At 42.7% G+C, this 13247-nt stretch overlaps 1 protein-coding gene across 2 annotated transcripts in view; it reads right to left on the bottom strand.

Moving 5' to 3' along the window:
- Positions 1-13247, bottom strand: part of ADAMTS9 (ADAM metallopeptidase with thrombospondin type 1 motif 9) — a 161035-nt gene that overhangs the window by 108408 nt on the left and 39380 nt on the right. For both annotated transcript variants that reach the window (XM_036267064.1, XM_036267065.1), the window contains 2 exons: positions 11583-11705; positions 3997-4142 (listed from right to left, as the gene is read on the bottom strand). In XM_036267064.1, coding sequence (XP_036122957.1) covers positions 3997-4142; positions 11583-11705 — 269 coding nt within the window. The remainder of the gene's footprint in view (positions 1-3996; positions 4143-11582; positions 11706-13247) is intronic.

Here is a 13247-nt window from a genome sequence, read left to right as displayed (position 1 = left end):
TCAGTGCCTCAAAAGAACTTTGCTGCAATTTTTTACAGCCAAATGAGAGATCAGTTTTCTTAGATGAAATAGACACATATATCTACTCTCTTTTATTCAAGATTTCAACAGCAGTTGCTATGGTGAAAGCCTAAATGAAAACTATCTAGTTCACAATCTTGTCTTTTCTCAAACCTATGAGATTATTATTTTTTAATTTAACCTACCTCCTAATTTAAAAGCAAAACAGAAGCACTAGAAGAGGGAAATACTTCATCTTTCCTAAAGAACTGGATGGGTTTTTTTATGTTGACGAACTGAAACAATTCAATAAGCCATTTCTTCCTGTCACCAGGAAGCTCGGGGTTTAGAGCGAATTTAAAACACAAAATAACCGGTACGGGCCCACTGCCTGATCATGCCTCTTCTAGTCCCAGTGCTGGTCTTGTTCTGATATACTCTCAGTTAGGATTTGCTGGTTCGGATTTAAAGTTTTATAATATTACATATTTCTCATAGATGGGGTGACCATATAATTAATTGTCCAATCCAGGACACTTAGCAGGGGAAAAGGGGAAAGGGGCTATTAAGCTTCTCTAGGACAACAGATGTGAATTGGAACCAGAACAAATGCTCATTTTGCCTGTAGGACAGGAGTCAAAAATGTAATTAAGAAAAATAAGTAAAGTACTGGCCGGTTTGGCTCAGCGGTTGGAGCATCAGCTTGCGGACCAGAGAGTCCTGGGTTCAGTTTCTGCTAGGGGGACATAACAAAAAAAAGAAAAGAAAAGAAAAAAGAAAAATAAGTAAAGCTTTTAAAGACAAATGATTAGGACCCCATAGTCATGATGGCAAATTGAGACCAGAAATTTTTTGACTAAAATCAGAAAGCATGTGGTTCATACAGCTTGCTCATGGGTAGGGTGCAACCCATGAGCACAGCAAGACCACTTTTCTTTTTTAGCTTTTATACTTTCAAGGAAAAAAAAACCTAAAAATACAGCATAATGTGTCTGGGTGCTAAATAAATGCATTCTTGAATCACACGAATACTGTGAAAAAATGAAAACAATCCAGTGTTCCTAACAGAGTCAACCTTGAATTCTGAGGATGAAGCTCCTCAAACTGAGAAAAGGCCAGTAGCCAGGAGGGGTACCTCCCCCTCGAACTGAGAACCAGGACAGCAACCACTTCCTCAGTCTACATGAGGAACCATCTGCGCTGCCGATTTCTCTGAACAAGCTTTTCAACTGAGACTCGACTCTGATTTCCCTTTCCTGTGTCCCCTTCTCTTGTCAAACTGACTCCCTGGTGCCCCTGGGACCTCTTTTCAGAGGCATTCTCCTTCCTCCATTCGCAGGGTCTTAGTGAAGCCAAGCCAGAGCAGACCCTCAGCTAGGTGGACTGCACCATTCGCAGGGTCTTAGTGAAGCCAAGCCAGAGCAGACCCTCAGCTAGGTGGACTGCACCATTCGCAGGGTCTTAGTGAAGCCAAGCCAGAGCAGACCCTCAGCTAGGTGGACTGCACCATTCGCAGGGTCGTAATGAAGCCAAGCCAGAGCAGACCCTCAGCTAGGTGGACTGCACCATTCGCAGGGTCTTAGTGAAGCCAAGCCAGAGCAGACCCTCAGCTAGGTGGACTGCACCATTCGCAGGGTCGTAATGAAGCCAAGCCAGAGCAGTCCTTCAGCTAGGTGGACTGCACCATTCGCAGGGGTCATAGTGAAGCCAAGCCAGAGCAGACCCTCAGCTAGGTGGACTGCACCATTCGCAGGGTCTTAGTGAAGCCAAGCCAGAGCAGACTCTCAGCTAGGTGGACTGCACCATTCGCAGGGGTCGTAATGAAGCCAAGTCAGAGCAGACACTCAGCTAGGTGGACTGCACCATTTTAGAACCTCCCGCAGTAAGCAGCAAGAACAAGGGCCTCTCACTGAGGTCTTCAGTGATTGGTCCCTAACTTCTGAATGTGGGATCTTCGTCTCCTTTGAAGCACAAGATCCTTTCCCGCTGAGATCTTTACATGGGGTGGTTTTCTTTGTCTGGCCCATCCCAATTATGGAGTGATTTATCTCTCTCCACTTCCCACAGCACTTCTAGAACTGCTCTAATATTTTTAAAGAAAAAAGACCAAACACTTCTTTTGAATATGATACTCTTGAGTCAGAAATTCAAAAGTGCCTATTTGCAATATCCATAACCTCAAGATAATATAGCTTGCTGTAATAATAATTTGATTCAGTGTAACCACCCAATAAATTTTAATTTTTAAACAATTCATATTTGTTGTTAGCTTTAAATGTTTTAAAGCAAGTTGTAGAATACAATATATAATGTGATCTTTATTTTGTATAATACTTATTTCATACAATACATATTACATCTATAATATTTTTTGAAAGTCCAAAAGAATACAAATAAAATTGTTTTTTGAAAGTTATTTCTTGTGGAGATAATTGGGGGTTAGAACTAATGATGATAGGGATTTTTATTTTATTTATTTTTATTTTTTGGTATGTGCCCCTAGCGGGAACCGAACCCAGGACTCTCTGGTCTGTAGGTCAACGCTCCAACCGCTGAGCCAAACTAGCCAGCGCATGATAGGAAATTTTTATATCAAATACTTTTGTATCTGAAATTTTTAAAGCATGTACTATTTTACACCATTATTAAAAAAATGAATACTAAATATAGGCAAATCTAATTTTATTAGCTTATATGTATAGCTATAGTGTTCATTTTATAAACCAGAGTCTATATCTTATAGCTCCATAATTGTCTTCTATACAGACTAATAATATGTGGATATGAACTAAATGTTGGGCTGTGAACAAAAATATATTAAAGTAAATCGATCATCATCTGTGATTTGTGCTACACGGTATTTACGTAGAACAGGACTTGCAACAGTGGTGTTCTTCTTTGTTTACACAACTCAGATTTTTGTTATAGAAAGTGTGGAAGCTTTGTCAATAGCAGGCCCCTTCCTACCTATGAACAACGACCACCTGGTCTTCACTCTGTTGCACTGAACCAGCCCACTCTGTTACTTCACCTGCTTGCTTCTCCTGCCATCCCCTTTGCTATCCTTAAAGCAGGCTGTTAAAAATAACTGAGTACCGCTGGGCAAAATCATTTCCCATCAGGCTGAAAAAGATGCTTCTTAAAAAAATGGTTGTTGTTTATACATATAAAAACAATCCCCAATCTGTGAAGACTTTTTGGGAAACCCAACCTATATAGGTTCAGCGGCAATAATATCATGGATTATTTTCTATTCCTTTAAATTTGATACATCTTATAGCCACACAAAATTGGATGTCATTCCTCACAACGAAGAAAGCAATTTTTAAAACCTACCTGTGAACAGCCTCCCCAGCAAACACAGGTCTACCATGATAGATGCTGAGAAAAGACCCACTATTTGACCATGCAAGTCCTACCAAGGTCAGGCTGGTCCCATAAGGGGAGTTACCCTGAGGAGCAGGACACTCCCAATCTGTGACCTGTCTGGCTGTCTCAACTGCAAAGCAACTAGATTGATTCAAGAAGTAATTCCTGGCTTGGGGTTCCGGGTCCCTTGGGATCTGCCAATGCTGCCCTGGGGGTCTGTGCACCTTTGCAGCATTTCAGAAGCTAACTGGAAAGGGTGCGTTTATCTACAATCTGGATGGAAATGACCAATTCCTTCATGTCTTCATGAAAAAATGTATCTGTTCACTTTATTAGCATGCTATCCCAGGCTACTAAAGAGGGTGGGGGAAGGGCAGTGAGCTATGCTGACTGTCAAAATTGTTCCAAAGGCCAATCGACACAAAAGAATCGACTGTTCGGTAGACAAAGCTTTTGATAGTAAAGGATCATTGGAGAAAAATAGTAACAGAAAGGATGTGCCCAAGAATAAAGTTTTGGCAGCCCTGGAAGTCCACCCACTCTTTATCTGTCTCCAGCTAAATTATGTCTCCAGGCATTTCCCCTCCTGCTACCCCAGCGGTCACAGCGGTGGGTTCTAGGACTTACTCTGGTCGGTTGCACTCCCGGACAGCGATTCTGATGCCCCCTCCACACGTTCTTGAGCAGGTTCCAAAGTGAGTCCAACTTCCCCAGGATCCATGAGTCAGGGGGTCCTCCGTTTCTTTGGGAACACAAAACCCAAACTTGCAGTGCTGTATTTAATAAGGGGAACAATGAGGGAGAGCTCGGTGCTTGAGACGTCGTAGGACCCGCTGTCCTTTCAAATACACCCTGTTCTGACTGTTCTCCACGTGCAGGTGTGAAGTAGTACAATTTCATCAGCCACGTGGCGAATGGAATGGGGGGATTTTAATCCCGTACTGATTAATTTTAGGCTGTGTCTTCATTTACAACTTGCTTGGATAAAACTGGCCACTGAGTGGTGGGCTCCAGGCTCTCAGGGTATCTCCAGAGGCCAGCTTCCAGGTGCTCAGGTAGTCTACTCGGAGAAATGAGGAATGGAAATGGGCAGACTAGCTGTGGGCAGGGCCAAATGAGTTACTGGATTTGCAAAGCAAGTTTCCATTAACAAGGCCCAGAGATGTTTCGAGCCTGTTAAAATTTAATGCTTTATTGCTTCCTATGGATTTGAAAACCCAATTTTAATTAAACAGGAAAGAAAAAGAGTGAGTTATAGGCTTCCTATATGCTCACTCCACCCACGCACAGGAACACACTCAAACAAAATGGACACATTACAGAGAGCCCGAACCTTTACTGCTTTTTTGGTTACTAATGGTTTCACATTCTCCAGCCTGGAGCAGGAAGAAGGCCGTGATGTTTACAACAAAACAAAAAATAAAAGTCCTCAGCAGGACAAGAGAGCCAAGAAGCCCATTGCAGCCCCCTGCCTTTGTTGGGTGTGAGGCCCTGACACAAAGCCGAGGTCACTGAGCAGGGGACAAAGAAAGAGTGGCAGCCTGGCGACAGGAGGGCGATGCCCGCGGCTCACTCAGATCTCCAAGCAGAGCTAGTGGCTCTCTGTGATTTATCCACAGGGAGGAGGGCGTGGGGCCGTGAAGGCGGGGGTGGTGGTGGTACACGCAGGCAACGTGGGCAAGAGAGAGGCAGGCGAAGGTCCCAGGAAACACTGGGTGAACAGCAGTTTAAAGAGTGTGATTAAACTTTCCCCATTCGGCTGTGCCTTCTCCCTTGTAATTGTCCTCTTAGTGTATGAGGATACGTCCCTTTCCCTGGGCTATTTGGCTGAGGCTTAAAAGGTTCTGCATCCAAAGAATTCTGGGCAACTCCATACCCAAGAAGTGTGGGCAGAGGCAGAGGTGACCACATCACTCCCTGAAATCACTTTCTATTTGTCTCCACGGCGTTCTTGAACATGTCTTGGAACACATGCACCGAGATACGAGGGAAGCGGCTTAGTCTAGGGCGCCACTATCCAAGAACAATGTAACCCGAGTCACATATTTAAACAAAAATTCCTGGAAGCCACATTAAAACAAGTAAAAAGAAAACCGAAAATAATTTCAATTATCTCTTATTTAGCTCAAAATATCTAAACATCATTTATATTTCTAAACATGATCAACACAAAATTATAAATGAGCTTTAAAATCCTTTTTTCAGACGAGGTTTCAACACCTGGTGTGTTTTTTCACTTATGCACATCTCAGTTCAGACTGACATTTCAAGTGCTCACTAGAGTTTAGCAGGCAAAAGTCTAGTTCCCACAAGGCAACTCTGTGACCTGCGAGTCACTGGACCCTACTTCCACAGATGAAAAACGATGACCTGCCTGCCAAAGCTGTCTTGAGTGTAACATGAACACGCAACAGTGTATCTAAAGCACCTAGCAGCACACAGCTGAGCACATAGGGGACCAGACTTAAATAGAGTTAGTAATAACAATGGCAAACATCGACACAATATTTGTCACCACTGTTCTAAGCATTATAGGTATATCGACTTACTTAACTCTCACAGCATACTAGGAAGTGGGTACTATTATTACCCCATATCTACAGAAAAGAAAATGGAGGCACAGAGGGGTTGAGGCCAAACCTCAGTAAGAGGCAGAGCCGAACCATTAGACAATCTGACTCAAGAATACACTCTTCACTGTGACACAGGCTGCCTCTCTCTTCATTCTGAGCCAATGGGAACAATTTATGACATCTAAAAAAGGACTGAGCCCTGGCCAGTTTGGCTCAGCAGTTACAGCATTGGCCCGTAGACCAGAGAGTCCCAGGTTCGGTTCCTGCTAAGGGCATGTACCTCGGTTAGTTTGTCCCCATCCCCGGTTGGCGTCGTGTGGGTGGCAACCATTCGATGTGTCTCTTTCACATCAATGTTTCTCTCTCTCTCTTTCTCCCTCTGTCCCTCCCGCTCTATCTGAAGAAAAATGCAAAAAATGTCCTCGGGTGAGGATAGAAAATAAAAATAAAAAAAAGACTGAAATTTGAAAAATTTCAAAAGCAAATTAATGAAATGCTTTGGTAAGGCTAAGACAATTGTCTACCTGATATCCATTCTCCCTTTCATCCTTGGTACAGAATCTATTTCCCCAGATTTTTGAACAGATAAGAGTGGGTGAGATTCTAGAAAGGTTCTTTTGCAACTTTGTTCCTTGCCTTTTGGCTTCATTCGGCCTGGAACTCAGCCTTAATGGCTGGAGCTACATCAGCTATTTTGTGACTTTGAGGATGAAGATCATTTGCATATGATAGTGGAGCAGAAAGAAATTAGGAGCCTGGGTCTCTGATGATTTTGTGGAGCTGCCCTAACAGTTCCATAATCTGTTTAAATATAAATTAGATTTTTTGTGTCAGAAAAAAAAGAGTCCATTTGTTTACACCACAGTGAAACCTTGATATAACTGACTAATTCAGCCAAAAGACCATTATATAATAAAGTAGGTTTTCTGAATGAGTATGTTAAAAAATTGACAAATTAGTTAGTTTGCCTGTTTTTACTTATGTAGACATGTTTTTGTAATGAAAATTATGTATGAAAAGTTTAATTTCACAGAAAAGTTTTCTATATGTATTACTATAACTTTAAATGGATACTGAATAGGTCTATTAAATGCATGCATTTATCAGTCACCATGAATAAACAAACGCATACGACTGGGGCATGACTTCGTGCATGTGAGAACATCGGCCTCAACGTGTTAAAACTGCTATGGAGCCCTGGCCAGTTTTGCTCAGTGGTTAGAGCATCGGCCTGCGGTCCAGAGAGGCCCAGGTTTGGTTCCCACTAAGGGCACGTACCTCGGTTGCAGTTTGTCCCCGGCCCTAGTTGGTCGTGCGGGTGGCAGCCACTCGATGTGTCCCTTTCACGTTGATGTTTCTCTCTCTCTCTCTTCCTCTTTCTCCCTCCCGCTCTATTTGAACAAAAAAATGAAAAAATGTCCTTGGGTAAGGATAAAAAAAAAAAAAAAAAACTGCTATGGAAAGTCACTCCACAAGGCAACAGAACCAATTACTGAGTGCAATGCAGTGTGATCATGTGCTAATCATTCCCCAAACATTGTTTATGAGCAGTGGCTCTTGGATTTAAATATGTAGACTATAGTTATAGATACCTAATATTTATTTATTATGTCAGCAAAATTACTACGGTGTTTTTTCCAAAACACGGTCTATTTGCTAAAATTTGTTAAAATAACAGTGAGCCCTGGCCGGTTTGGCTCAGCGGTTAAAGCGTTGGCCTGCGGTCTGGAGAGACCCGGGTTCGGTTCCTGCTAAGGGCACGGACCTCGGTTGCAGTTTGTCCCTGGCCCTGGTTGGGTTGTGTGGGTGGCAACCACTTGATATGTCCCTTTCACATCGATGTTTCTCTCTCTCTCTCTCCCTCCCACTCTATCTGAACAAAATATCGAAAAATGTCCTCGGGTGAGGATTAAAAAAAATAATAATAACAGTGAGCCAGGCCAGTATGGCTCAGTGGTTGAGCATCGACCTGTGCACCAAGAGGTCGCTGGTTCGATCAGGGTCCATGCCAGGGTTTCAGGCTTGATCCCTGGTAGGGGGCATGCAGGAGGCAGCCGATCAATGTTTCGCTCTCATAGATGTTTCTATCTCTTCCTCTTCCTTCTGTTCTCTAAAAATCAATAAAAAAATAAACTTTAAAAAAATCACAGTGAATTAATAACAAAAAAATAACCGGTTAATTTAATTATAAGCCAATCTTGGTTAAAAGCATTTTAAAATTAACAGGGTGTTAATATTCACATATGACACATGGACCAGGAATTTTGTCTACTAAATCCGAAGCCCGTTAAATCAAGGTCTGCAGAATCAAGGGCTCATTGTACTATAACTGGGTCTCACCTGAACAAAATTTCTAATTAATACATAACTGAGGTCACAGCTATCGCTCAAATTCAGCCTTTAAGTCTTGGTGCCAGATACACGTTTTGTAAATTCTACAAAGTAACAACAACAAGGACAAAAATCCCCACCACGATTCATGGGGTTTAAAAAGAAGAAATACCTGCAAATACATTTTTTCTCCTCTTGACACTAAACTTTCAGTCTGTTGATATCTCTATGCTGCAGACTGTACTTCCACATAAGAATAAACAATCAATTTCAGAGCGAAATGAGAACACAGGTGCTACCACTCAGCGCTGCCCTGAAATGTCCTAACATGGTCCCTTTTCAAAAGAAAACTTCTAATTGAAAAGTGGTCTGCAAGGAACATGTCTCACTGAGGTGACCACTGATGGGGTTCAGTAGAGAGGAAGAACCCCAGAGGGACAGGGGAAGTGCCTGGGGTGACAGAGGCCGGAAATCAGGGCTGTTTGGCAAATATGTATCAAGATAATCCATTTTCCAGGCAAAGCTAACAAACGATAATTACATACTGGAATCGCCCTTACATCATAACAAAGCATTAACTAGCTAGTGGAGTCCCGGCCAAAATACAGTCAGCCTTTCCTAAGAGGGTCCAGAACCATACACAGGATATTTTCCCTAAATAATCCCCAAGTCCCTTAAAGAAAAGAGGTTGGAAAAGGGACCTGAGGATCAATTTCAGCCCACGGAGGCTTAAAACAAAAGTTTCAAACCTGAGACCCACAAACAGGGTTTAAATAAAAATATTAATGGACTTAGGAGAATGGAGAAAATAAAGAGACAGTCATTCATCAAAAGAGCCTGTGTCAGCAGCCCAAGAGACATCACTGCCGAGGAAGCAGGGAAGAGAGAAGAGGAAGAAAAAAATGAACCCTTCAGCAAAGGGAGTCAGAATTTGCTAGAGAAAAGGCATATGGTTTTACTGCCAATTTTATAAAAACAAAATGAGAGAACAGAAAGAAATGCTATGCCAACATATATCCCACCATCTCTGGCATTTGTAAAATGCATAAATACTCTTTGGGAGAATAAACACACATATACCCACATCTTTAGTAAAAGCTACTAGACTTGGCCATTTTTCTTTTTTTTCCCCACTTCTCTAAAACACAACTAGAAGTGGGCCTATCGTTTTCTTCTCAGAGCTGCTTCTCTGAAGGGGCTCTGCATCCGCCCCTGGGATGCCCCGAAGTCCCTCACTGCTGAACGCAAGCTTTCACCAAAACAGTCTTCTGCAAGATCTCCCAAAGATCCCACCCCTCAGTGTAAGAGTACCCTGCAATCCCTCGTCTCCTGCTTCTGTTACAAAAACAGAAGATTAGAAAAAGACACAGCAGACATCCTCCCAGTCCTTCTGTGTTCCAGCACTGGCTGGGATACCACATCACTGCACACCACTCGGCAGCCTGTTCACGACAGTTTTACTAACTATATTCACTTCTTCCTTTTTTTGAGAATCCTTCTTCGTTATAGTTTTCTAAGCAACAGCATGTGTCAGAAATAGACATATTAGGTGGGTGCAGATTGACTAAAAACCACAACACAGTACTAGTGGTTTTTCTGAGATTAAACAGTTTCAATTTAAGTAATATAGTTGGCTGGTTCTAAGTCAAGCCAACTAACCAAGTCATCAACAGGGGTATCATGTCTACTGGCATCCCCGTCAACTGGTGGCAGCTGTCTGGGTCACTGTGTTTAGAAGGACTCTTCATTTCACGAGTGAATTCTTAAAGGCTGTCATAAAAACCTAAGAACCCAATCATATTCCTTTCCACTCAAAGCTACGATCCTCTGGCCATCAACACATTGAGTTAAATGTCCCATGAAAAGTGAAAGATTAGCTTTGACCAAGGACATGTATTTCTTTTTAAGCTAATGAAAAGCACAAAGCTTGTTACACCTATGTCTGCATGCAGTTTTGGTGAGGTTGTTATCGGGGAAAGGTGTACACTTCATTGCCGAAGTCCTAGCCATTCAGAGGTGATCATTTGAGCTGACTTAGTCACCAAGTCAAGTATAAAATCATCTTCATTGTAATTTTTTATTTTTGTATTGAACTTTGTGTTTTTCAAATCACTTTCCTGCCCTCCAGCTCATGTAACTTTATAACCACCCTGAGAGATGAGTGAAGACACCACGAGCCCTCCTGTTTGACCAATAGAAACTGAAGCTCCGTGATGAGCATGACAGGCCCCTTCAGTCTCCTCAGACCGAACAAGGGAGGAAGTCAGGAGGGCAGGCTCCAGAGTCGGGGGCTCTGCCCTGAACGAAATGTGCGATCATGGGCAAGTCACTTCTCTCTTCTGTTCCCTCTCTGTGAGTCGGGGAAGAGATCAGATCTGCCAGCTGTTCAGGGCCCCTCCATGGACGCCCAGTGCTTGTTCTCTCCAAGGAAAAGTAGAGGGAAAAATGTGAGATAAGAATCAAATATTAAAAGTGAAGAACGTAAACAATGGGAAGAAGACAGAAGACAGGAAACATACATGTAAGAAAGACAAAAGACTCGGGATAGCATCCAGGCATCGCATCATTGGTAAGTGACAGAATGCCATTTTCCATATGGATTGAAAAAATTTATGGTTTATATCTAAAACATTTTCTAGTCAACTTTTTGGGTGCAGATGTTGATATCACCAACACAGTACCTTTTTTATTTTTATGGCTACCAGGTGAAGCAGGTTGCATCAATCATACTCCGAGGTGCATGGGACATTGTTGCCATTAGGCCGTGAAGTAGCAGATTTTGTTTGGTTACTAACAAACATAAGTGGGAACCATGAAAACCACTTGAGAATTTGGACTTGGTTACATCCCAGGAGACATCATCACTTCTTAAAGGGACAAAGGTTGGGAAATGCCTGGTACCAGTAGTGAACACTGTAAGTTCACTGTATTTCTGCATTTTGATTTTAAGATGCTTCATCATATACTAGTCGATTTCCACTGCCACCTCCAAAAGAGACAGAAAGAAGACAAAGAAGTTCTACCCCACAATAAGTGTATCCATAAACTGAAGAGCACACTGGAATTAAGAAATGTTAAAATGAGAAAAAGTATGCCTTAAAATGAAGGCAATAGTGATAGTTATGTCTATAGTATCGATATTACACAAGAATGTTAAGTTTTTACAATTTTCAATAGTAAAACTGAATCCCTTGCCTCAAAGAAGTATTCAGCTAAGACACGCTGTGCTAACTCACGCTGAGCTGTCTGAGCCTGCTGAGCCCTTGTCCGTCTCTGCCCCAGAAGAAGGAAGGGTCGGGCGATACTTGCCTTTCCGGGCTCACACTCGGTCCCGTCCGCCCAGGGCGTGTGCTGAGTCCGGCAGCCTTTGCCTGGTCCATCCTCTCCTCCTCCTCCATCCGTGTTACTGCACCAGAGTCGCTGACATTGCATCTGCTTATTTAGTGACATGACAATTCAGTGACATGATTAGATGACATCAAACAAGGCAAGGATTACTTTCAATGATTGTTTTGTCAGTGATATAGTCTAGATTGGAAAGGAATTTTATTTATTGGTATGATAAGTGATCAAATATCCCAAGGGAAACAGAGAGCCCACGAGACACATTTCTATGGCTGGTGGGACTTGAGATGGTGTGGAAAAGAGCCTTCAGGGCGCCCGACACCACGTCTTCTGGTCCTACTGAGTCCTGCCTGTGCAGAGGCAAAGGCGCATGCTCATACTGCAGGCGTGTGATGAGCTCACGCTGCAGGTGTGTGATGAGCTTAGGCTGTGAGGAGCGGTGGCCGAGATCAGGTGGGTATGTGAGTTTAGGGGTGGCTGAGTGCACGCCTAGAGTTTTCTCCCTGCAGGCTCCGTAATACCACGATCACGTGGCAGCTCTCTTCTAGTGTGGGAGGGATTATCAGTGGACAATATCGGGAAAATGTCAGACATACAAAAAGTCCAAACAACAACATAGTGGATGGCCCTGCAGCCACCACCCAACTAAAGACAGGAAATGTCACAGGCCCTGCTGCAGGCCGGGCACGGTCCTCTCAAGCCCAAAGCCCTCCTCCTCCAGAGGCGGCCATCATTTCATCCTTCTCATTGCTTTTACCACAAATGTTTAAGTATCAACCCACAGTGTACATTTCAACCTGAAGCGAACAAGGGCATTCAGCATTCAGGGCACACCGCCAGGCCTGATTTTTAGATTTACACGAGTCGATATATTTAGCTCTGTTTCAGAGTATACATTTTAAAGACTCTTCCCCCTGATCATTACACTAAACCATGTTCATAAAAATTTAGAAAGTACTAATAATTTATTTTTTTATATAGAAAAGCCTCAAACTCCCCAGTCTTTCTAGTAGTTTCCTGCCTCTGCAGTTGAGAACATACTCTACAAAATAATTATCTATCCTGTTATTTTAACTTAAAAAAATATATCAGGATCATGTTCTCATGTGTGGTTAATTTTTAATTGTTGTACAGTATTCCATTAAATGGAGATACCATAATTGGCTGAACCTTTCTATTATTGGGCATTTGGATTCCTCCTAACGTTTACCATCATGTGTAACACAAAAATGAATATAATCATGAGTGGATCTGACTCAAAATCTTTTATTATCTCCACAGAATCACTGTACTTCCCAGTTCACCCTGCTATCTCTGACAGGTCGCCCAGCAAAACACACACATGTATCCAATGAGACAGAATGGGCCACCTCAAAGGAGCACAGTTCTGCTCATATGAAAACTGATAGCTACTGGGTCACATCACTGATCCAAGTGTCCACAACACAGACATCGAAATAGCACCCACCCACCAGCTCAGCTACAACCAGAAATGATTTCAAGGTGGCCACAGAACACAGCTTTGACAAGCTAAGACACGGAAACAGGTCTGTCTCGTGAATTATTTTTACTGAATCGAGAAGAGTCCCTATAAAAAGGTCACCTAGACAGGTCCATGGGCATGAAGAG

Source organism: Molossus molossus, unplaced genomic scaffold (genome assembly GCF_014108415.1).
Source record: "Molossus molossus isolate mMolMol1 unplaced genomic scaffold, mMolMol1.p scaffold_m16_p_18, whole genome shotgun sequence".
Taxonomy (NCBI): Eukaryota; Metazoa; Chordata; class Mammalia; order Chiroptera; family Molossidae; genus Molossus; species Molossus molossus.
The sequence above is the reverse complement of the archived record's forward strand: the minus strand, read 5'-3'. Positions and strand labels throughout refer to the sequence as shown.